This window comes from Pundamilia nyererei, unplaced genomic scaffold (genome assembly GCF_000239375.1).
Source record: "Pundamilia nyererei isolate P.nyererei 1_Seehausen unplaced genomic scaffold, PunNye1.0 scaffold00023, whole genome shotgun sequence".
NCBI lineage: Eukaryota > Metazoa > Chordata > Actinopteri > Cichliformes > Cichlidae > Pundamilia > Pundamilia nyererei.
In genome coordinates, this window is record NW_005187424.1 from 1859375 (window position 1) to 1884300 (window position 24926).

General features: G+C 41.8%; 1 protein-coding gene across 1 annotated transcript in view; it reads left to right on the plus strand.

Annotated features, from left to right (window-relative positions):
• The window catches only part of tmem131 (transmembrane protein 131), a 33680-nt gene extending 9769 nt beyond the window's left edge, over nucleotides 1-23911 (plus strand). The window contains exons 5-41 of the mRNA XM_005727150.2: nucleotides 807-927; nucleotides 6251-6367; nucleotides 6465-6587; nucleotides 6676-6756; nucleotides 7048-7198; nucleotides 7280-7336; nucleotides 7440-7501; nucleotides 7589-7697; nucleotides 8082-8190; nucleotides 8290-8443; nucleotides 8789-8959; nucleotides 9213-9323; nucleotides 9676-9810; nucleotides 11762-11866; nucleotides 11943-12029; nucleotides 12181-12333; nucleotides 12424-12499; nucleotides 13397-13511; nucleotides 13606-13744; nucleotides 13833-13942; nucleotides 14027-14099; nucleotides 14244-14395; nucleotides 14481-14623; nucleotides 15085-15271; nucleotides 17097-17282; nucleotides 17832-17987; nucleotides 19375-19793; nucleotides 19877-20058; nucleotides 20137-20267; nucleotides 20517-20635; nucleotides 21366-21500; nucleotides 21593-21743; nucleotides 21913-22031; nucleotides 22123-22204; nucleotides 22607-22710; nucleotides 22793-22950; nucleotides 23034-23911. Coding sequence (XP_005727207.1) covers nucleotides 807-927; nucleotides 6251-6367; nucleotides 6465-6587; nucleotides 6676-6756; nucleotides 7048-7198; nucleotides 7280-7336; nucleotides 7440-7501; nucleotides 7589-7697; nucleotides 8082-8190; nucleotides 8290-8443; nucleotides 8789-8959; nucleotides 9213-9323; nucleotides 9676-9810; nucleotides 11762-11866; nucleotides 11943-12029; nucleotides 12181-12333; nucleotides 12424-12499; nucleotides 13397-13511; nucleotides 13606-13744; nucleotides 13833-13942; nucleotides 14027-14099; nucleotides 14244-14395; nucleotides 14481-14623; nucleotides 15085-15271; nucleotides 17097-17282; nucleotides 17832-17987; nucleotides 19375-19793; nucleotides 19877-20058; nucleotides 20137-20267; nucleotides 20517-20635; nucleotides 21366-21500; nucleotides 21593-21743; nucleotides 21913-22031; nucleotides 22123-22204; nucleotides 22607-22710; nucleotides 22793-22950; nucleotides 23034-23312 — 5062 coding nt within the window. The 3' untranslated portion in view covers nucleotides 23313-23911. The remainder of the gene's footprint in view (nucleotides 1-806; nucleotides 928-6250; nucleotides 6368-6464; nucleotides 6588-6675; nucleotides 6757-7047; nucleotides 7199-7279; nucleotides 7337-7439; nucleotides 7502-7588; nucleotides 7698-8081; nucleotides 8191-8289; nucleotides 8444-8788; nucleotides 8960-9212; nucleotides 9324-9675; nucleotides 9811-11761; nucleotides 11867-11942; nucleotides 12030-12180; nucleotides 12334-12423; nucleotides 12500-13396; nucleotides 13512-13605; nucleotides 13745-13832; nucleotides 13943-14026; nucleotides 14100-14243; nucleotides 14396-14480; nucleotides 14624-15084; nucleotides 15272-17096; nucleotides 17283-17831; nucleotides 17988-19374; nucleotides 19794-19876; nucleotides 20059-20136; nucleotides 20268-20516; nucleotides 20636-21365; nucleotides 21501-21592; nucleotides 21744-21912; nucleotides 22032-22122; nucleotides 22205-22606; nucleotides 22711-22792; nucleotides 22951-23033) is intronic.
• The last annotated feature ends 1015 nt before the right edge of the window (nucleotides 23912-24926 follow it).

Below are 24926 nucleotides of genomic sequence, written 5' to 3' on the forward strand. Positions count from 1 at the left end.
ATGGTGGCTCGACTTTAGAATGATGACTTTTTAAAATGTATTTAATACATTTTTTGTGTCAAAGAGCATTCAGGGGATTATTTCAGATTTAACCAGCAGACAAAATATTTTTAGCAGAATTTGAAAACTAACTTCCCTCAATTTTATTTCACTCAGTAACGAGAATCATAAACACGCCGAGTTCCGTGTATCTGCGAGTTGATTTTCATAGCATACTGATATAACAGAAACCACAGGTTCACTCTGAGGCTGGAAATCAAAGAGTTTATGATGAGCTTGGGGTGTTGGGTTAACAATGTAGAGATAGTCACTCTTTTGAATGTCAAATCCTGTCCCCACAGGAAAGTTACACCTGTAGGTTAATGTCCAAAAATCTCTGAAGTATCTGTTAACGTAAGACAGTCTAAACCAGTCAGTTCCCCAAGCTCATAAACCTTTAATTTTCATGGCATGTTTATAGGTGCTGCTCGGTTTCTTCTTTGAATGCGTCATGGTGGAAGCTCATATTAAACATGGCCAGGGTTGCAAACATTGGGGTCAGCATATGTAGTCCAAATTTTCCTGTCTTGGATCTCTTTGATCTGTATTATCTCAGTGAGAGGGGATATCCCTAATATGCTAATATGTTTACACAGAGGCACGAAGCCCAGGATAATGCAAAAACTATTAATTTGAGCTGTGAATCATGCAAAGCTATTGTAATACAGTCCAAGAATATAAAAATGGAAAGCTGGAGATGTGAGTTATGGATCCATTTTACATATATTGTTATATACTCTAACCAAGCCTTCTCTTCTTCCTTCCAGGCCCGTTGGAATGCCAAAAATGGAAAAAGTTTATTTACATAACCCTAGCTCTGAAGAAATTAGTTTGATATCAATATCAGCAACAACAGCACATTTTCACGCATCCTTTTTCCAGAATAGGGTAAGCAAGTTGATCGCTTTTAATCTTGAAAATGAATTCAGTGTACTGACTTTGTGTTTATCAGTATTATCATTTTGTGTGTCTTCATACACACGAGTCAGACTGCATGGATGAATGGTAGTGCACAGTAAACACACAGGAGCGAGGATAGACCTGTGACTCTCATGAAGTGTCTTTACTGATTGGTTGTCACTGGTAATGTGATGCTCTGCAACACACGGAAGCAGTGAGGAGTTTTTAATGTGTTTATTTTTGTCTCTTTTTTTTTTTTTTTAAATTGTAGAATCAAAATTAAAGCCATCAAACTTATTTATTGACACATCAAATTATGTAAGCAAAGCAAAATATCTGTTATGTGTTATGAGCTCAGTCCTTTAGAGTTGCGTTCACGCCGTTCTGACTCATACCAAACCAGATGCAGTGACTTTGTTCCCACACCGAGTGGAAAAATCCAGTTGAAATTCAATCATCAGTAAAATGTATTTCATACAAAAGACAAGCTATTGCAACTAGGAAAAAAGGGGGAGGGAAATCATCCTGCAGGGAAAATATGGGAGAAGAGCAAGATGAGGCTGAAGATCATGATGATGATATTTATGAGCTATTCGTAAAGTTGGTCTTGGATTTGATCATGCGCTCAGACATAGTTTAGTAAAGTGTGGAAAAATGATCACTGTGCCCTCACAGAGCCTGCTGGGAAAACAAAAAGTTGTTTTTGGGAGTTTTCATCTGCACAGAGAGAACGATTATGGGATTTTGATCAATGCAGAGGCTACCCACGAGAAGGGAAGCCCTGGGGTTGCTGCAAATAACAAGAGTCACACAAAAAAAGAAAATGCCAAAGATCAAGAAATTAAAGAAAAGCACAAACAGTGTCTGCAGTGGCAAAGTTGTTTTTGTTGTTTTAAACTCCTCTATTAGGTTCTTTGTACCTCATGACTTTTTCTTCACTGCAGGGCTTAAGCTGAAGGCAGGCTTTTATACATGTTTTTGTGATTTCCCCTTTATGATAGTAGACACAAACAACTCTGCATGGACTGTGTTTTCCTGTATGCACACCAATGCCTGCTCCAACATGATCAGAAATCTGAAAACTTCCAGCAGCAGAAAGCTTTTTCCTCACAGATTGTTTGTATGCAGGATCTGGTCATAGAGTCTCGTCCCAACAGTTGATGCTGCTTGAAGAAATGTGGATGTGGCCTTTAATATGAGGGGCTGTGATTTGGTTATTTCTCGGGGAGGGAAGTCTAATGAATTTATTTAATCTCTCCAGCAGTGGGAATTTTCGGTGTTCCTTTACCAGGCGGCCTATGAGCTAGTTTCATCCCAGTATCTGAATCTAAAGGTCTGGGACCGTCTGCCCAACATGTCTTATTATACTTCACACATCTTCGACTATGCTCAGGTCTGCTTGGGTATAAGTGACGTTATTTGTCATTAGTGAGGGTGAGGGTCCAGGTGGATCTACATGTGACTGCCTAGCTTTGTGACTGTGTCTTCCATGCCTTTACTGGCTTCAAAGTGCATAAGTTGTTATTTGAGTGGGTTGGCTGGTGACTTCGTCTGACTCGTCATCAAACATTTTCCAGACATTTAAAATAAGATTGGTATAGAGTTGGGGAAAAACAAAGGGAAAAAAAAAAAAAAAAAAATTCAACCGAAATGTAAATAATTTGTTTTAATTGATTAAAAAAAACAATTACATTTAATTTTAATAAATAAAAATAATGCTACAAATAAAAAAAAAATTTCTATGTGTATTTACATATTTTTGGTTGTTTTATGTTTTTCCTGCTCCATACCTGTCCTGTTTAAAATGTGTGTGTAATGTTTTATGATGACTACAAGTCTAGATGTGTTGGGCACGTGCTGCTGGAGCTTTAACCTTTCAGAGATGTCATTGAGGCAAACGGGACACTTTTGACTTGTTTACACTTTTTTTTTTAATCTGCTTTTGGCATTTGGTAGTTTTGCTGTATTTAGGTGTTTAGAAAATGGTAAAAAGAAAGAATAGCCCATGAATAAGAAGGTGTGTGCATCATGTGTACGTGCTTTTTGAATGCTTTTCTGTGCTGCATTAGAGTCCTCCCTTTTATATGAGAAACCTGTTCTGTGGCTTCACAATAGGCAGTTTGTGTCTTAGAGGCTGAGACGCTGTTAAGGTGTTGCCAGTGAATCATCTTCTAGAACAAGGTGTTTGTGGTGACAACAGCCTATACAGGTGTGCAGCAGGGGGATCTGAGTCAGGTCTTTTTGTTCGCAATTCTTTGAATTGGTGAATGCACACATTCTTAAGAATCCTATCTGTCATGGAGTGAGGCCTTGCTGAGATAAATGTGCTTGCTTTTTTTTTTTGTTATCATCTTGCATCATAACCTGAGGAAATATTTCCATAGAGTACAAAAGTATGTTTGAGCAGTCAGCAGGAAGATCAAAGTCCTTTTAATAGCTGCATTTAAATGGAAGTACAACTGAGAAACACCAAGTCGCTCTGTGGGACTGAAGCCAGGGCAGATTTTAAGGCGATGTTAAGGCTTGTTTGAATAGGCTTACTGATTCTAGGCCAGACAGGTTCACTCAGGGAGATTTTTTTTATTTTTTATTAACCATCAGAGAATTAGGCAGAATTAGGTAACCACACAAATATGAGAGCTCACATTTCAGTGCATTCCATCCCCTCCCATTCAGCCAGACTTTTCCACTCACCCTTATTCATGCAGGCCAGTCATAACTGTTTATGCAACGTGGCAGTTCTTCAACAATCACTGCCTTCTTTGCCGTTTCCCGTTCAGCTCTACGTCACACATGTCATTGCTCTGATCGGTTAAAGTTGTGTCTAAAATGGATTTGAACTCATTGATGCCACTCATTTTAAAAAAAAAATCAGAAGTGAGAGGTTCTAGCTCATTCATATTTGTAGCTTTCTTGTGGTGTCCATTAATCAGGAACAAGTTTGGGTTTTTTGTTTTGTTTTTTTCTGCAGGAAAAGTGTCGCATTTTGAACATATTTATTAACGGGGCAAGTTGGTGTGAGCTTGCAACCGCAGAAATGTGCCGATGGGAGTGAAAGATTATGCAAAAACCGAAGACGCAGCTCACTTTCTTTTAATAACGCAGCGCACATCAGCAGGTCGGAGACGAGCAGGTCTGATGAGAGGGCGACAAATGTACAAACCAGAATAGTGCAGCGTAAACTTCATGCTTTATGTTTCCCTCAAGAAACGACATGTGAACTGAGATCAGCGAGTTTCTTTACGTTTTTGAGATAAAGGCAAACTCTTCTGTTAGAACTTGCTGGGAACTGTGCTATTAAACGTGAAATCTGACAGCTTAGGAGGACAACTGCACCATTACAAACTTCACACGAGCTTGTATGCGGTTAGCCTGTATGTGCTGCTGTAGCAGATATGTTTGGGGATCCCTCCTCTGATCACATGCTGTAGTTCAACATGTGCTTTGAATCTTAGTTACTAACAAGAGATTGCCAGCAGGTCCTAACCTCATGAGTCTCTGCTTTAAGGTATGCGGTAATACTTTCTACCTGTGCCTTTATCACTTGAATATATTGTAGAGTACATTTTTTCAAAATCCTATATTTCATCACCCTCACTTTTGTTTTCTTAGTATTGTCTCTTTGAACGCGGCACAGAGGAAGTTACAGTTAAAAAAAAAAAAAGAACAGAACATCATATTATTATTTATTTGTTTTGAGGAAGAGTTGAATTGTTAGTCAGGCGATCAACACCAACCATTTGTTACTGTTTTTCGTTGCACGTGAATGGATGCCTTTAGATTTTGGACTCAAATTTTGTTTTTCCTCCTCACATCCTACTAACATTACGTTAGTGGTATATTAGCTTATTTTTTTACACACACTGAAACCAGAAAAAGGTTTGTAGACTGAAAAGACGATCTGGGTAATGTCCTAATCTGAATACCTGTTCATCTGGTATCCCTCCATGGCCATATGCCACTACACAGTCAGCTTCTTCCCTTTTGCACAATGTTCAGAGATTGTTCTGCACAAAAAGCTTTAAATTGTTAAGTCTGCTTAATTCCTGTTTGATGAAGGTTCAGAGTTAAAAATTAGATCACATAATAAACGAATAATGCACATTTTAAAGTGCACGTTTTGGATTAATCTCTGATTGGGCTTTTATTATTTAACCTATTACATATCATCTAACACCCCTTTATTAACATTTAACCTCCAACAGCAGGAGATTCTGCTTTGGCTGAAGTCTATACGAGTATATTTGAGAATGGTTTTAGTATACAAACATAGATAATTTATTCCTCTTTTTTTAAAGGCAGCTCATGTTGTGGATTACTCATGTTGTTATAAATGCAGCAGGATGGAATCCACCTCAGAAATCCCCCTGAGCAATCGCCCACTGAAAAACCGTCACCACCAAAATGCTAAAGTTACCATGGAGCTGTGATGTTTTCATAGCACTGGACCTTTTTACGATCAGGTGGTGTGGAAGTGGGCGTTGATATCTGTGAGGTTAGAAGTTTGTTGGTCAGTGCATGTGAATAACCTTTTGGGATCTGTTTGGGTTCTCTTTTTAGAGCTGGAGTTGGTGACGTTATCCTTCAGGGTCAGAGTGGCTTAGCTACTGAAGTGAAGGGCCACATGATGAACAGATGAATACAAACATGACACACAAAGTGCTGAAATATGTTCAAATCCACGAACTCTGGTAGATGTGACAGATCTGTAATAAGCTGGTGTTCAGTCGACTTTCAGTCTTTAAAAATATTCTTTTTTATAAGTGAAATAAATGCCTGCATCTGATAATTTAGAAAATAGTAGACACAGATCCATGGCCATATTCATATGAAGTATTTTCTCATCTGTCCTGACCTGTGTGTGGTGGGGGGGGGATTTTTCTTTAAGGATGGTCCACTAACCAGTTATCAGGCTTTATTCACCTACACCTACATACCTCTGCAGGCTTAGGGCACAGGTGTCGAACTGCAGGCCTCGAGGGCTGATGTCCTGCAGGTTTTAGATGTCTCCTTGATCCAACACAGCTGATTTAAATGGCTAAATGACCTCCTCAACATGTCTTGAAGTTCTCCAGAGGCCTGGTAATGAACTAATCATTTGAGTCAGGCATGCTGACCCAGGGTGAGATCTAAAACCTGCAGGGACATCGGCCCTCGAGGCCTGGAATTCGACACTCCTGTGCTAGAGCATAAAAACTGAGCGTACAGAATCATCATCAATTAGCCAAATGTAACAAGGGGGGGGGTTAATTCTTTTACAGATTTGTATTCTTTGGCGTCTCTTTATTAATGTCTCTTTTTTTTTCAACAGATAATACCACCAGGAGGGAACACATCATTTGATGTGGTATTTCTTGCTCGAGTAGTTGGGAATGTAGAAAATACTTTATTTATTAATACATCACATCATGGAGTGTTTACATACCAGGTACAAATGAAGTGGCACACCTTTTTTTTTCTCTCTCTCTCATTTTTTGTGTGTGAAACATGTGATTAATGTTGCGTATCTGTCTTTGAAACTGAAGGTATTCGGGGTTGGTATACCAAACCCCTACAGACTGCGACCCTTCATTGGGGCCCGAGTCCCAGTAAACAGCAGCTTCTCACCTCTTATAAACATCCACAACCCGTACAGTGAACCACTGCAGGTAATACGGACACATTGTACCCTTTGTTTATTTTATTTGCACATTTTCTTTGATGGTTGATTTGGTCTGCTTCTTGTCTTTGCTTCAGGTGGTTGAGATGTACTCCAGTGGTGGGGATTTGCATCTGGAGCTTCCCACAGGCCAACAAGGAGGCACTATAAAATTATGGGTGAGTCCTCCTTTTGATTTTAAAGCTATGGACCTGTTGTGCTTGTTCACATTAAACATGGCCGGTGTTTCCAACAATGAGGTCATTGTATGCTGTTAGTGATGTGGGAAACCCCACCCACACGCTGTTAAAGCCAATCAGGCAAAAGTTGTCTTAAAGCGAGAGTAGCTAAAGGATTATTTTGACCCATGAATCATACAGATTAGAGTAAAATGGGAATGAGAGCAAAGTGAGGTTTTTAAAGGACAGTAGGCGGTCCCACTGACGCTGACCAACCCTCCCCTCCTCCAGGAGATTCCCCCATTTGAGACAAAAGGGGTGATGAGAGCCAGCTTCTCGTCCAGAGATGTGGACAACCACACGGCTTTCATCAGAATCAAAACCAATGCTCCCAATGAGGACCAGTTCATCATCCTCCCCGTAGAGGTGGAGGTCACATCAGGTGTGCTGCTAAACCTTTGTGCGACAGTTCTTTTTAATCATTATTCCCTTCTAACACTCGTGTTTCACTCATTGTTTGCAGCCCCTGGTATATACTCCTCCACAGAGATGCTCGACTTTGGCACACTCAGATCACAAGGTTTGCTTTCCCTAAAGAAACGACATCTATCAGTATTTTCTTTTTCAAACCAACCTCCCGACTCCTCCCTCTGATCTCTGCCTCCTACTTCCTCGTGTTGCAGATCGTCCAAAGCTGCTGAATCTACACCTTTTAAATTCAGGGACAAAAGATGTTCCCATTACGGTGCGTATCCAAAGCAAAATAAAGCATGAACACAACAATTATCTCAAGGCTGTAAGAATCCATGACTGTATTCATGCTGCTTTTCAGAGTGTACGTACAACACCGTCAAATGAAGCCGTCACAATAGACTTCAAAGCAGTTACACTCAAAGCTGGAGAGAACAGATATACCAAAGTCGCAAGTATTAGTTTTGATGGTAAGTTGAGTTTTACTTCAGTTCTCTTACTTGGCAGGTCACAGGAAGCTGAACTTGTCGCCGTCTCCAACACTGACCTGTGACGTGGTCATTCATAAGAGTTCAGCTGAATCAGCTGTTTCTTCCTCCTGAGGAAACTCATGAACATGATGCTTCTTTGGCAGCTTTCTTTATAAAGTTATGTTAAGTAACATAACGTCACCTTCAAGATACACATCTGTATAAATAATCAAAAGCTTCAGTTGTTCTCCTTTGACTTAGTTTTTAGAAGTTCCTTCCATTTCCTTCCTTTCTATTGCGCAGCTTCCTCCTGCAGGCCCTTGGATGTGTTTTTGCAGGGTCTTATCTGCTCTCTGAATCTTTTTTTTTTTTTTTTTTCTGTAGCCTCAAAAGCCAGAAGACCATATCAGTTATCTGGAAAAATAACAGTTAAAGCAAAAGAGAAGAGTTATTCCAAGCTTGAAATCCCATACCAAGCAGAGGTTTTAGACGGGTAAGTTTTTCTGAGGATGAACAAGGAGACAAATGAAAATGTTGCTGTAAGAGTTAATTTGAAGCTTCACTGCTGTGTGTGTGCTTCCTCTTGTGGCAGCTACCTGGGCTTTGACCACACAGCCACATTGTTCCACATCAGGGACAGCCCCGTGGACCCGGTGGACAGACCCATCTTCCTCACTAATGCCTTCAGCTTTGCAATCCGGATTCACAACGTGTCCCTCCCCGAAGAGGCCAAAACAATGTTTAATGTGAGCAGAAATGCATTAAACAAAGAAACATAAAACAGTCAAAGCTGAGAAAAGTTCAACTGAATCTTTTTGGGTAAAATAATTTGAATAGACATGCAAAATGTTACCCTCGTAATATGAATATTTTCCACGTTACAGCCTCTAAGTGCATTGTGCATATGCTTCATGGAATTTATCATTGTTTATTGTAGTAAAACAATCACCTGCTTGTCGGGTCTCTGGTTGGAGATACTCACTGATTTCTCTGGAACGACCCATCCAAGGTCAAACCCGACTGTGAAGTCTGATCTTCCAGCATCGCGCTGACATCGCTTTCATTTATTTATGTTTTTCTTTCTGTTTTAGGTGCAGAACTTCAGCACGCCCATCCTCATCCCCCCACACGAGTCGCGTTACATCTTCTCCCTCCTCTTCCGACCGGTTCGACCATCAATCCACATAGACAGCAACATCCTGCTCATCACAAACGCATCAAAGTTTCACCTGCCTGTTCGGGCTTACACCGGCTTCTTGGAGGTACGCAGTGAACATGAAGTGGGTGCAGACGGGCGAACTCGGTCTATCATTGTAAATACAATTGTTTACTCTTAAACAATAAAATAATATCCACTGAAAGCTCCTGTACTAGTTATAGATGCTCTTGCCTCTCAGTGGTTTGGTTCACTAATACCAGACTGCATTATAGCTTCATAATACATCGCTGTTAAATCTGGTACTTAAATCTACTTTAGAGTGTGTAACATGCTGTTTTTACTGCCTGTTTTTACAGCCTCTGGTTCTGCCTCCCAGTCTGAAGGAGAACCTGCTGGACTTTGGTGTCCGCAGTGCAACAGACACCAGCAGCATCATATTTGTAGTGGTCAACAGTAACCCCATAGAGGTGAGAAGCCGTACAAGTTGATATTGGAGTGATCGATTGTAAATTGTCATAGCTCGGCATCTCGGGATGAAAGTTTCAGGCCTTTATGTGTCGTTAGGCTTCTAAAGCTTTTCCCCCATGGACGTGCTCAATTTCATAAGATCGCAAAGTGCTGAGTAAAACTGAGTTAGCTGTCGTGTCCTTATCTTCAGATAAACCTGGTTGCGGTTTGTTGGTTTAAAACTCCACTGTAGATGAACGGATGCTGGTTAGGGTTAGGCTGTTAGGTTGTTTCCACAGTGTAAACCATGTAAAGTTTAATGCTGCTTGGCAAAAGTGAAAAAGCGCCACTTTGTTCTTTTCTGTCCTCCAGCTGGAGATTAAGTCCTGGTTGGTCACAGGAGACAGTCTCTCCATGGAGCTGCTGAAGACCGAAAAAGGGAACACAACGCTGGCCCAGGGTCACCTGGAAGAGCTGCAGAACACCTCAGCCTCCCATCATAAAACGGTGAGACCTCCACAGCCCGAACGCCATCACGCTAATCCCCACAGGAAGCTAGAGTGAGCAGAGCAAGCTTCAGTCTGATGCAATCAGTCCAGTGAAATCCTACGACATGAGTTTCACTTCAACTTTTGTGGCTGTAGTTTGTGAGGACGGGAGTTTCTCGTGAGACACATGAACAAGGTCACCACTTCTGTATTTAATTGTGAAAATTTAAACTTAAAAATTGTGACAGCTTATAAATATCTATGTTCATGTTTTTTTTTGAGAAAAAGCATGAATCTCACATGAAAAGGTTAATAAATAACAAATAACTGTTTTGCGCAGTTTACAATTTGAACTTTTTTGGCTCTAATAATTAACATAAGCAAAAGTATTTCATTAATCTGAAGTTCCCAGTTCTGTTTTTCAATGCTGACCATAAATGCACTATGAAGGCTTAAAGATGATGCAGCTTAGCTGGGCCTGGTGTCCTCCAGTCAGTGCCCCCCATCCTCACAAACGGCTGACTCACATTCATACATTAACCTTAGTATATTTAATGAATGCAAAATGCAGAACTTTACCTCTTTGCATTATAAAACCTCAAGTACAAAAGATTTTTGTATTTTTAGCAAGTAATTTGAGGTCCCACCTCGTCCACAGGGTGATGTGAAACTTGAAAGTTTACCCAAAATGCACTATTTCAGGTTTTCTCCAGAGAGTTATCAGGAAACAGATCAAACACACAGCGCACTGCCGCTTGTTTCTGTTCCTGTGTCACAGGCATTAAACTGCTGCAGTTGCGCTTTAAGTTGAGAGGTTTCTCTCTTTGTACCGATTTTATCTGGAATGAGGTTTGTAACACAGATCAGGCTGCTGCCTGGCTGAGTTAATGTTGTTTTTAGTAATTCACACTACTGTGAGTACTTCAGAGATCACAACAAAACAGGAAGTTGTTTAAAAGTAGAAATGAGAGACGCTGAGCAGAAGTTGGCAGAACCACAAAAGTATCATAAAGTCTAGAAATCTGTAGTTCTTAAATAGATAAGACATTACTAGCCGAGGAATAAATGGTGTAATGAACTATTTATCTTATCTTAAAAAGCATAAAGATAATAACACTGGACAAAAACAAAAAAGAGACTTGATTATTGGAGGAAACGGCTGAGACAAACTTCATGTAGCAGCATATTTTCCTCAGTGTTGCTGGTAGCTAATACACAACTTGGCCTGCTGATTAATGAAGAAGCATCTTCTCATATTACTGAGGCTGTCAGACCAGCTGAGCTTGTAAAGTAGGCCCTGAAAGCCATTCTAGCTACCGTTTGAAGCACTCAGAGATTCCCTCAAGTCAATTTATCTAAAAGCTCCGTGAACCGCAGTGTCGTACAGCTAAACAAATCAGAAAATGAAACAAAATGATAAAAAAAGAAACCTCTCAAGGGGGAAAAGAGTTTGGAAAGTATGAAAATAAAATAATAAAAAACTGTGACATGCATCATATTGTTCAAGTAGTATGCACGTCACAAAAAATCAAATAATTAAGTTTTGTTTGTTCTTTGATTTCAAGCTTTTTCCTTCTAAGCAGCATCTCATTTTGAATCTAAGAGGTCTTCTTACTCAGATAATCTTTTCTGTCATTTGGATGTTTGGTTTTAAACATTTTAATCATCTTAAATCCAAATTGAAACTATGTTCTTGATTGTTTTTGGCTTTTAGAGAACCATTTCAGTATTCATTTCCTTTTTAAAGGGAAGGCTTTGAAACCTGTGAAAGAAATTTACTGCCTGTGTGTTTTGCTGTCTCGGATGTGGAAGCTCTTCAACCACAGTGTCAAGATCGGAGATAAAACATTGTTATTCCAAGCAATTTGATGATGTGTGCAAAGAAAACAAAACAAGAGGGGACGGACTTTGTGAACAAGCTACAGTTTCTCTAAAGTGTTGAGAGACAGAAAACCTTTTTGTTTTCACAGGTTATATTAGCATCTGGATATTACGCAGCATTCAGAGTGACACTAGTGGCCAAAGCTCTGGAGGGCACGTACGACGGGGCTGTACACCTCACCACAGATTATGAGGTAGGCTGGCTGGTGTGTAGTTTTCAGGCACTTTCTTCAACATAAAAGCATAACCTGGTGTTGTTTTTGGCCTCAGATACTAACCATCCCGGTGAAAGCTGTCGTCGCAGTGGGCACATTAAACAGCTCTCCCAAACACATCATTTTGCCACCTTCATTTCCAGTAAGTAACACAAAATTGATTTCACAGCCGTCATGTGCTGGCAGCATGCAGAAGATGAGTGTTTAAGTTAAAAAAAAAAGAAAAGAAGAAGAAGCCAGCTTCCTGTTTAATGTCTGAGGTGTTGGATTGAGTTACATGTCTTCTTCTTTAGGGGAAGGTAGTTCACCAAAGCTTTAGCATACAGAGCTCCTTCACACAGAAAGTGAGACTGCAGCAGATCCGCTCCCTGACAGAAGACATCCGATTTTATTACAAACGTCTCCGCAACAGCAAAGACGAGCTGGAGCCCAGACGGAAGTCTAAGGTACAAAAATCCTCCCAGTCCTCAACAACACAAAAAGTGGGTCACGCTTTCTTTTGAGACACAAACGTATTTTTATTACTTGTTTTACAGGTGGCAAACATTTATTTTGACGCCGGCTTGCAGTGTGGTGATCACTGTTATGTGGGCCTGCCATTTGTGCTTAAATGTAAGTTTTAGTTGTTATTAAACTCTGTGTTTGTGTGCACGTCGGTGTTTTTAACAACAAACCCTTTAGACCGGACTTATGTCTCTGTGAGGAGGTGGGATCCTTTTAGTGTCTCAAATTTTGATGTTTACTGATGATTTGGTCCAGAGGAAGTATGTATAGAGAGAACAGGATGGGACCTAAGATAGAACCCTACACCAGCACAGTGCTGCTGGTGAAGAAGAATAGTTTACAGTAAACATAGAGAAGGATCTATTATTCAGGTATAAGATGAACCAGCGTAGTGCAGATACCAGCACTGATGTGCACGCGTTGTGGTCAGTGCTGTTAAATGCAGCAGTGAAGCCAAGGAGGATGAGGATGGCACAGTCCCCAGAGCCCGAGCAGATCATTGCAAACTTTTATCAGTGGATTCTGTTAATGAAGAAAGACTTTTTCCCAGACTTTTAAAAGAAATGGAAGTCTCGAAGACAGGCTGGTAGTTTTTTGGGTAAGATGGGGTCCAGGTATTCAGCAGGGCTTGAACAACTATCTGCTTAAAGAGAGATGGAGCAGTACCAGTAGCCATAGAACTGTTGTTTAATACAGTTTTACAAACTCGTTGCAGCCCTTTTGGGTGAATTCCATCTGGAGCAACATCTGCTCATTTTGAAGTGACTCAGAAATGTATAAAAAGAACAACTGAAGTGTTATTTCTGATATTATTATACATGCATAGCAGACAGATAATACCGATGTGTCATTTTTAAATCTCACAGTATCATCAGTACGTGGCATCCCTAATCCTCGAGAGATGTGGGTTTATGGTCGAGTCCCATCCCTAAAATATAAATCTAGTCTGAGCCCATGGTTGAGAATTCAGTGGTTAATTTATTATTTATTTTTTTCCTTCCACAGCTGAGGCTAAACCTCATGGGCTGGCGTTACAGGAGGATATCTGGGACGCCGATGTCGATCTTCACCAGAAGCTCCTCAGACGATGGAAAGAGCTCAAGGAGCGCTCTGTGCACAAGTAAGCACGTTGTGCATTCAAAGCGCACTATGAAATAAAAGTTCTTTCCAGGATAAAATAAAGTAAAAATGTAACTTTTTTTTCCTCACCAAAGGATCGAAGCTGTCTTTGAAGTTAACACAGATCTCCAGAAAAACGTGCAGGCTAAAATAACCGCACACCTGACGTGGCCTTCGCTGGTCAACTCTTCACAGAGAATCACGTTCCCCCTGACCAACACCAACAGCTCCTCTGTGAGTACTCGCCCATTAGGACACGGCACACAGGTTTTGCGTGTTTTAAACATGTTTCAAACTCAGGCATGACATCGTTTCTCCGCAGGACGAGGAGGTGATTTTGCAGAACCCAGCAGATGTCCCTGTTTATGTCCAAGTACTCCCCTTGGCGCTTTTACCAAACCCCTCTGTGTTTTCTGGAAAACTGGCCGACAGGTAAGAAGTCACAACTAAACTCCCGCTTATTCTTTTTTCCCTCAGCTTACGCTGACAGTCTTCTTTACTACTTTTCTTTTTCAGGTTTCCTTTAGGAAACTTATCCAACATCAATATAAACACAAACACCTTCGAGTTCCAGGTTCATAGAAATCAAGTAAGTCCATTGTTGATTTGGTGGCTTTTCAGGAAATCGGAGAATCGGCTGCTTATTGTGCTGCTAATCACTGTCCTGTTGTCCGTGGATCTGACAGCATGTGGAAGCTGTTTGTCTCTAACAGTCTCTCTGTTTGTGTGACAGACATCGCTAATGAGGAGCAGTACAGGCTTTGTAGAAGGCTCAACCAGGCCCTTTGTGTACAACCTCCTCCTGCTGCCTGGAGAAGTCAAGTCTTTCAACATAAGATTTACTCCCATTGGAAACCACAGCGTCTCCTCCCTCCTCATAGTCAGGTAATACCACATTTTAATGTTAGAAACTAAAACAAAAATGCACTCCTCCGTTGAAATGAATCACTTTACTGGGGCATCTGTTTAGAAACAACCTGACGGTGATCGACACGATCATACTTCACGGACGAGGCACAACAGAGAGCCTGAAGGTCGGAGGGAAGCTTCCAGGACAAGGCAGCTCGCTGAGGTTTAAAATGACTGAAGCTCTGTTGAAAGACTGCACAGAGAGTGAGTTTATAAACGATGCAAGAGAGCGGTGTCACCCAATCAATGTGAGCCAGTCATGTTGTAGAAGTTCATCTTAAGTTCAACTGTCTGTTGGCAGGAACATGTACTCATTATGTTAGTAATTGGCCTGCTGGTCTATTTTTCTAAAGATCAGTAAATCTGCCAGTGTTCAATTTCAAAGGCAGCCCCATCCACGAGAACTCATAGATGTGCAAAGTAAAGCTCAATAAATGCAATGAAATAAAACAGATTAGACGTGTAAAATATCACAGAGAAAAAGACAACATTATGTATTAATTAAACTTCCTAAATGAAAATATCCAAACACGCAGTGAGCCCTGCTGTTAACAGGATTTATTCCAGTACATTTACTGTGTGTGTGTTTCAGTATGTTCTATCTAATTTTTCCTCTCTTGAAACATTAAGTTGAATCTTTTGATTGTCCCTGTTTTTTGTTTCAGAAACAAAAGTGAAAGAGCCAAACTTCACTCTGAAAAGGACGTTCAGAGTGGAGAACACGGGTTTGCTCCCGATCACCATCAAATCGGCAGAAATCAATGGACAAGCCTGCGAAGGATTCGGATTCAAAGTTCTCAACTGTCAAGAATTTGCACTCAAGCCAAATGCTTCGAAAGACCTCGTCATACTGTAAGGACTCACTGCTACACACACACCTCCATCATCAGTGGTTTTCCTTTGTGTGTGTGCGTGCGTGTGTGCGTGCATTCCCCCCTTCGCCACACGAGCCATCCCTAATATGGCCATCTGAGGCGCAGAAGCTCATTTAAGTGCTGTTTAAATGTTCTCTTTGTTGGTGTTAGCCAGTCTGAAGAAAGTTAGCTTCATGGGGAGTAGTTAAAAGTGCTTTTGTCAGGCAGGGGAATCAATAATGGAAACACCTGCATTAATTCAACTTTTTCCAGTAATGCTACAAAAACACAGTCACTGATACTGAAACGTTGCTTCCCTAAATTTGTAAAATAAAACGTAACATAGAGGTGTCAGAATCTGGCCCAGCGGTGTGGCCAGGAGAGCCATGCTGTGATTGGAGAAGGATTTACAGCTGCAAAGCCCTGAGGCAGAAATGTAGCCTTTCTTTACTCTGCTCTGACAGGTGTATGAAAAGAGTGCTCAAACCCACATAGCAGTGAGACTGAAGAGTGGGAATATAGGACACTATGACAATGACTTATCAAACTTATTAGGGCACGACAGTTTATAAAGCTTTTTCACTCGTATTTGAGGCTTGCTTTATGCTAAAGCTAATCTATTCTGCTCATTTCTAGCTCTTTGTGGTCGCCATCTCTTTAAAGCTGCTTTATAGATCAGCTTTCAACCTTTTTGTTTTTGATAATGTTTACAGTTGAAGCTAGATTGGTCAACCCTGTTGGGTTTTTTGTTTTTTGTAAATTTCAAAGATTAAGGCTTCATTAAAAGTTTGCTTCAGAAGCACTTTGAAATCTCTTCTATAGGGTCGTCGGTGTGCATTTTATTGTGCAATTAATCTTTCCATATTCAACCTCAGGGGGTCCTCTGAATGATGAAGCATTTTTACTGTTGTTCCTTTTTTGCTTTGTGATAAGTTTTGTTTATGGTTGCACCACCCGTGAAAATGTACAAACGGACGGATATCAGAATATAAAAGAATATATTTGAATGAAGTGAAAATGTATTCAAAATGAAAAGGGTTCCAGAATAAACTCCTGCAAGTCATGACTCGAATATTCCAAATAGGAACAATGCACTCGGACACAAAAAGTGTGTGTGTGTGTGTGTGTGTGTGTGTGTGTGTGTGTGTGTGTGTGATATGAAAAGAATAAGCTGAGTGAATTCCATAAATGTGTTTTCATGGCTTTGTTTCGTTTGAATTCCTGTACTTTTCCAGGGCGCTGTTGTTATTCTGCAGACACAGAAACGCCCAGGTGCTGACACACCTGAATACAATTCAAACATTAATAATGCATCTCGTGTCCCAATAGTAATACTTATTACTGTAGATCTTTCTAACTGGTGTATTTGTCTGATTTGCCCACCTATTTGATGAGTTTGAATAACAAGCCTTTATTTTTGGTAGTTTTTATATGTACGCAACCTTCTTGCTGTCCTTGGTTTGTTTCTGCCTCGGTGAGAGTTTACCTGTGATATTGGGCTGTAAATATGATTTGTTTTGATCGGGACTGTCAGGTGAAACACAATGGATGTTTTTAAAGATTTAGACACAGAGAGAAATTTGGCTGGATCCTCTGAGGCCTGTACGTTCAGACAAAAGCCTCTCAGATGTTTATTAAAGGCAAAGAAACATTGAAACCAGACATACCCTTCATCTTTATACTGTACATATCTTTGTGTATATAAATAACTCATTAGCTCATAAATCATAAAGATACCTCCCAGGTGTTTCCTCCCATGAGCAGGTTTCACGTGGATCGCAGGACAGGCTGCTCAGTGTTCTCTCTCTCTCCTTTATTGTCAGGTTTACACCCGATTTCACTTCCTCTCGAGTGATCCGGGAGCTGAAGCTGGTGTCGTGCGGCGGCTCAGAATTTGTGTTTGTCCTCAATGCCTCGTTGCCCTATCACATGTTAGCCACATGTGCAGAGACCCTGCCCAGGCCCACCTGGGAGCTCCAGCTCTACATCATTGTGTCTATCGTTATGAGGTGGGTGTCGCCGCACAACGCAAGCAAAACATGCAGAACACGGTTCTATGTGACAATCAATTCATTACAAAAAACTGAGTAGCTGTAGAGTTGACTTCAGCAAAGACTATATGCTCACTAAAGACAGATGAGGATGAGGAAACAGCAGAGAGGATCTGTGTGCACGCATTTCTGCTCTCAGCTATTCATGCAGCTCCACCTTCACACACCCAAAGGGAACAGGGTGGTGTTCAAGGCTAACAGGTGCTCTTACCTGAAGACAGAGCTGCACTTTTATTAATGAGCCCGATGTTTGTTTAAAACACTGAAACAAAAAGTGTTGTTATAGCAGCAGCCTTGCCACGCTCACGCTGTAACCCTGCACTCAGGTTTAATGGTAGGATACTTAATCTAGTTCTGCAGATAGGTCACATGTTTGCATGGGATTGTTTATAAGCCTCAGTTATGCTTGTATAGCAACGGCTTTGGAATACAGATTAAACTAAGTTAGCAGAAAGCTTGATCTCAATCTGACAAACGGTTCATGTGTGCTGTTTGTTTGTGTTACAGTTCCATGTTTCTGATAGTGATCACCACGGCCTACCTGGAGGCTCAGAGCATATGGGAGCCCTTCAAGAGGCGCGTGTCCGTGGAATCCAACTCCACCTTGGAGACTGGGAGACCCTTCAATCTCAGGGACATTGTGCAAATTCACACTGATTCAAAGTAAGTGTAAATGCTCAGTGACAACCGGGGCAAAGCCCGATCACGTGGCACAAGCGGGTGTGTTCAAAGGTGCGAGCACATATTGGTAAAGAGAACAGATTTTTGAGATGAAAGAGGACGTAAAAGTGGTGCAGCAAACGCACATTAAAAATTATCCTTTCAAATGTTTGTGTGCAGAACTTAGAACAATTTTTAAAGATAAAACAGGATCAGTGTCCAACCTCTAAACATCTGAATGTGAGGGTGAACGTAATATTATTATTATTATTATTATTATTATTAGTGTCGTTTTCACACCAAACTAAATTTTTTTTTTTTGGCTCCTAGCCTCCTAACCACAAAAAGAACATGTGCACACTTACCTGCGTGACTCTCACCTGGACACGTTAAGCCCGTCCAAGCGTCCGTAGCCAGCTTTTCAGTCCTTTTCAGCATGTTGAAGTCATTTATTAGGATGCTGTTCGCACATAGTTCAGATCTCACCAAACCTGGAAACCGACCGTCCATCACCTCTAGCTGTTCTTCCCCGGGAGCGTGAAGCTTTTGTGTGTGTGTGTGTGTGTGTGTGTGTGTGTGTGTGTGTGTGTGTTGCTTTCTTGTAGAGTTGGCAGCTGAAGTTAAAATACATTTTTGAACCACGACCATGATGGGCACCCCAGCATTTCCCATTTGTTAACATCCTTAGCTCTACACATTCATGCGTCCATGTGAGCTCTCCTCATATAGGTATCATTGAAATTTATAGAATTCACAGATTAATAAATCTGTGATTAATAAATAAACTGCTTCCTGCAGTTTTTACCATATCTGGCACTGAAACAGCTTATTGGCCGTTATCGCCGGCCATTCAGTCGATTTGAATTTTAATCGGAGGCGCCCTGAGATGGAGCACAAAGCAAAACTTTATGGTTGCGGATAAACTTTTTTTTTTATCTCATGCTTGTTCTCAGTACAGCTGAGAATTCAAATCAAGACCAAATAGTTCTACATGCAAATCTTCTCACTCGGCAGCCATCTTTAAAGTGTTCTGGGAGCCTATTTGAGCATTTATTTCAAGAAATTATGAAATTATTTTAAATAATCTATAGACTCAGCAGTCAAACCTCTGAGAAGGTTTGATGATTTTGCCACAAAATAAGATTTTGAAAAGCTTTTTTCCCCTGAAAGTTAAGCTTCTGTCACCGTCGTTCCTGTTGATGCTCACTTAGTGCTCAGTGTGTCACTCAGAGGATGAGGTGCTTCTCCCTGCAGCGAGCAGGGGCTTCACAGATTTGAACCGCCGTGTTTGACGCTCTTTATCAACGCCCAGAGACAGTTTAAATGTTAAAACTATAAATGTGCATATACAGAGTTACTGACAGACTTCTTTGTGAACACTCATCTATAGCGACCCACCACAAAACTCCAGAGGTTTATACGCATCCACCAACGGGTCAGCTCGGGGAGGCCGACAGAACAGCAGCCGTCCCTCGCCAGACTCCGACGGCCAGGGTAACAGGTCCAGGATCAGCTTCACCCGCCCACCTATGCAACCTCCTTCCTCCCAGCTCACCAAAGGAAGTTCAGCCTCTGGCAACGAAGGCCCTCCAGCTCCCTGCCAGGTAACCAACCGCAAAGGTCGCAGCACCAAACAGCCTGACCTCCAGAGTCCAAGCTTAGGCGGCCCGTCGCTGCCTCACAGAGGCATCTGCCCCGACGACGAGTTCGCCAACCTCATTGGAGCCATGGACAACGACCTCGACCGTCCAGAGCCGCTCAGTCCCGAAACTCTTCAGGAGCAGAGTTCTCAGTCCATACCAAGCAAAGGTACAGACACAACTTTTAATGAGAGGAGAAATTCTCTGTGGTCGTTCACAGCGTTTTACAGTGTGTGCTGATATCACTTGCAGGGTTGGAATCCAAAGGGAAGCTGCGCGCTAAAGCAAAAGCCCAGAGAAAGAAGGAAGAGAAGGAGAAAAAGTCAACAGTAAAGACTCAGGGAGACGAGCTCAAAGATCTCGCCGACAACGACGACAGCTCCTCCACGACTACAGAGACCTCCAATCCAGATGTGGAGACAAACATTAAAGAGGTAAAAAATGTTAAAAAGTACGTGCCAGCAAATGGTCTCTGTTTGTTGTTTGCTAAAAATACGCATCACTTTTTCCAGGAACCAGTAAAAAAGAAAGGAAGGACAATAACCCCGGAAATGGCAAAAGAAGAAACATCAAATTTTCTTATAAAACCTAAAACGAAGAAACAAGTAATCACAAAGAAGGAGAACCAAGCAGAAAAATCCAGGTTTGAGTCTTTTTTTTTTTTTTTACTTTTCATCCTAAAGTGACTAAAATAACACAGTGGACTCATTTATGACCTCACATTTTCCACAGAAGGCTTTTCTTAATGTTCTATTTGCGTCTGATATCTGACCAAAAACATCAGTGGCACATAGAAATGCTCAGTGCGACTCCACGCAGTCACCTACAAGTTAAACTACAAGCCACTGCTTCCACTTTGTTCTCTTCCTGAACAAATCGTTCGTGTTCTCAGTTCTCTCGAGCTGCCCTACGTAACACCGCTGGAGACCAAGCAGCGGAAGAACTTCCCCTCCAAATCTCTCCATCCTCTCACCAGCATCACAAAGACGAGACCTCTACAGAAACCTAGATGTAAGTTTTGTATACAATAACTTTATTTAATTATGCCATCCAGAATTTGAACTTCATACTGTGAATATTTTCAGTATTACAGGCCTTCGAAGTACATGAGGGGTTTCTCCTTGTTTTTACTGCCATTTTTGAGGCTTCATAAATACAGCAGATATTCACATGAAATTTCCAGAGCTGAAAAACACATTTAAAGACGCTCAGTCCTTTAACTTTTAGTGGGTGTAGCACCTGATTATCTATCTATCTGATGGTCTAAAGCCAAGGTATAATCATGTTTTTGTTCTTTATGGGGTTTTTTTTCCTTTGAGCGTCACTATGATGGGCTCATACTTTGAATAAAAAGCAGCAGTTTAATGTCTGTGATGTAGAGGAGCAGAATCAGAAAGCATTAGTGCCCTCATCTGTTTCTGAAAATTCACTGCGGGGTCATATTTTCATGTGGGCTGGGTGGCTGCTCAAAACAACTTACAGGATATTAAACGTCTCCTTTATACCTTTATACAAACATAGATTTCATGTGTCTGTCTTCGAAATTACGAGGAAGTAAAAATAACACGAATAAGCAGTGCCAAAGTTCAGTCATATTATAAAGGTAAAACTTTGCATGGCGTCATGTAACATGCGGAATAAAAATCAGCCGATTCTTCGAGTCAGATCCACTAAGGCCAGCAGGCAACTAAGAGGCACTTTCCACAGAATGACCTTGGTGGTTTTGGCGTGTTTTTCACAGTAGACGGAAAGCTGGAGGACGGGCGGCCTTCCTTTTTCCCCAAAGCGTCAGAGCTGGGACACAGCAGCAGCTCTGAAGGAGAGAAGGAGTGCGCTTCACCTGAGTGGGACGTCCCTCTTTCCAAAAACAGCATCCGTAAGTCCAGACCCAATCGGTGGCGTCAGCTCGCGTTCAGACCGGTCTTCGACGAGTCTAACGAGCTGCTTTACTCCCGTCTCCTTTTGCAGCAGCTGACAGTCTTCAGCAGATCTCCCTGCAGACGATAAATGCAGATCCTTTCCTGAAGCGATCGGCCACAGCTGGGACCTGCTCCCCTCCACCCACCTCCCCCAGCTTACTGTCTCGAGGAACCTACAGCAGTGTGGTCAGCAGCAACAGGTGATTCACATGCAGGACAGTCAGTCGTTTAGGACTCTTGTTAACAGTGAGAGACGCCAAGGCCATAGACAGGACATGTTTTATCTTGATTTGTCAGAATAAAGCATGCTGCAATTCTAACAAGAGTACTGAACACATGCTGTTTTGGTAACGTGCTGTATATTCACAGTGAGATAAACCAGAAGAAAGCCCCAGGAAATAAACTGCCTGCAGCCCTCCCGCAGCCGGGCAAAAACGGGAACCTCACCTTTGCTGACGCTGTAACTAAAGGTTATGACAAAAGCCCAGGTGAATATGGAGCGCTGAATCAGTCCTTTATGTTAGTGGGAACATTTTTCCCACTGTGCTTTGTTTACGGGATGTTTTCTGCCTCCCTCAGGTGGCTCTGGCGCAGGTAAAACTGACAGCCAAGGCAAGAGTCTGGAGCACATGAGATCCTTTGAAAGCGACAGCTCAGACAGGTAACAGGAAGGAAAGTGTGCACCAGCACAAATATCTCATTTTAGAGGCAGTTTACTGCAAATTGAGCTGAAATTAGTGTTGAAATAAGCACGAGGTGATATTCTGCTCTGCCAAAGGAGTGTTCATTTATTTGGAATGACAGAGCAGATATTATGAGGATGGTATTGGCGCAGGCGAATGGCTCAAAGCTGCGAACAGGTGCCAAGGCTTCGGTTCTGTCCTGAAACTCGTCAGTTCTCTCCAGAAATGTTTGGATTGGATTGAAAGGAAGTGGCTGTGTCCTTGTTTGTAGATCAGCACACTGCTGCACAAATTTCCACTCTCTTGCGATCGTGGCCTGACAGTAATGTGCAGTACCCAGGGCCAGCTCTATTAACTGAGCGTTCCTTTTTATCTTAAAGCTCTGGACTGTGGAGTCCAATCGACACGACCAGCAGTCCAAACTACCAGTCGGCCAACTCTTTCTCCGCTTTTGGCTCCAACAACCACTTCAACCTGACGGGAGGTAAGCAGACGGACGCAGAGCCTCGTGTTCAGATTGTTCACAGCCTTCCAGCTAAAACGTGTGTGGTGTCTGTTGTTTTTAGTGTTCAGTGGAATGAGTCTCCAAAAACCATCTGAGCCTCAGCAGAGCTGGCCAGAGTTCACTACCACCGTCCCCTCCTCCATCTGGGACATCCCGAGCCCCACTGATCCCCTGCACTCCTGGACCAGCACCCCCAGCTCTACGCCCACCTCAGCCACAGTGAGATATTTTCTGTGATATGATGCAGTTCGCAGATACTCCGACTTCCTGTTCATGATTTTATTAAATTTTTTCCCCCTTAGTCACTCCTGGGAAACGGCCGCAACCCGTGGTCTACAACCACACCCTTCGGCAGCTCCATTTGGTCAACGAGTGCAGAGCCAGCCTTAAACCCTTTCCCTCCAACCACCACCTCGACACCTCTGACGGATCTCGTCAGCAGCTCCGCTCCGTCGCCACCGCCAGCCGTGGTGGCTTCCACCGAGATGAGTCGGACCTACAACCCCTGGAGCATGTGGGGCCCCACCGTTAGCAGGCGCAGCTCTGAGCCGTGGCCCAGCTCCTCCAACAACACCAACTAAGGCCACGCCGTAGCACTTAAGTTCTCTGTACTCATAAAGCAAATTCTCATGTAATCAGATTCCCGACAAGAAGCAGCCTGGAGCGATCGCCAGCCTGGCGCTGCGTATAGGTCTCTGCAGCTTTTTATTCCCGAGGGGTGGGGGTGGGGAGGGATGCTCACTTTTATTTGAATTTCTTTTAACAGGTTTCCCCAAAGTTAAGAGGCTGATAGCACGGCGAAGGCTGCGTTTGTCCTTTAAAAGTGACACTTGGAGCAAAATCTCTTAAGTTCAGTATTAATGTTGGAACAGATGTCTATTTGAAGCCATAAGTCCCACTTTCACCATCACTTGGATTCCTACTGGTGGCTTTGAGGTCTGTCATTGCACCAGGCTTTTATTTGGCTGCAGGGATCTTGAATAAATCCAGAGTTGTTCTTCATGAAACAGCCCCCAAAAAAGCTTCAAGAAAATTCATGTCCCCCCTACTTTTTTCTTCTTCAAAGCCTTCTGTGGGAATAAATTGGTCAGGTGATCAAAAAAATATTTAAGTTTGAGGTTTGTATTGTACATCACCTCGATTTGTCAGCAAAATTAAATAAAGGATTTCAGCAGAAACGCTGATGTTTCAGGTTTTTTTATTCCATTGAAACATTTCAAGCTTTAGGATTTTACAACAGCTTTGCATGATTCAAAATGATCCTCCTTTATATGACACTGGGCCTCATTGCAGCCCTTCAGTGCATTCTGTGTCTAAAGCCAGCCTTTATGACCCAAGACGTAGACAAACCTCAGAATGATTGAAGAGCCGTCTGAAGCTTCGGGTACGTACACTGACCTCATTACAAAGAGCATCCACGACTGGACATGGAACAGCAGAGAGGTTTAGGTTGTTGTGCGCTTCACCTGAAAGCCTGAGCCCTAAAAGTTTACCCAAAACTACTGTTTGAAGAAAACCGATCAAATATCCACGGTAACAATGCTGGTTCTGTTCCTCATACATAAATATGTGTTTATGACACGATATCCCATTATCCTAAAAAACAAAGTAAAAAGTCGATTGACAAAGTTATGATAGGAAACATTTTTAGTTAAGAATATTATATATATTACTGGCACGCAGTAACATGCAGCCAATGAAACCCTCCAAAGGTTATTTTTAAAGTTAACGTAGCACGTGTTTAGTGGAGCATCCTCATCTTATGTCTCAGATTGTAATTTTTAATGTAAGAGATTTTACGTTAGTGCATCAGTAACGTTGCATGTTACTGATGCTAAAAGTTTATTATTGGAAAAAGAATAAAAATTTACTCAGTATGATTTGGTGTGTTTGTGAGATGAGTACAAACAACTTTCATGTGACAAAGTTTCAAGCTTTGTTACCCTCAATGTTCGATCCGTTTTCTGATTATTAATCGTAGAAAAACTTTAAAGTGCATTCTTTGTAAAATTTCACTCATCTTTTCGCCGTGAATCCTCCTGAGTCCAAATAATTTTCTGATATAGCTTTTATTTTTTAGATTGTGACACTTGGAGTGGGTCTAAAATTGATTTGGTTGCAGTTTAAATGTCCTTAGCTCTGATGTACTCTTGAGGGATTTTAATTTTAAACAATCACGATCGCCTATAACGGTA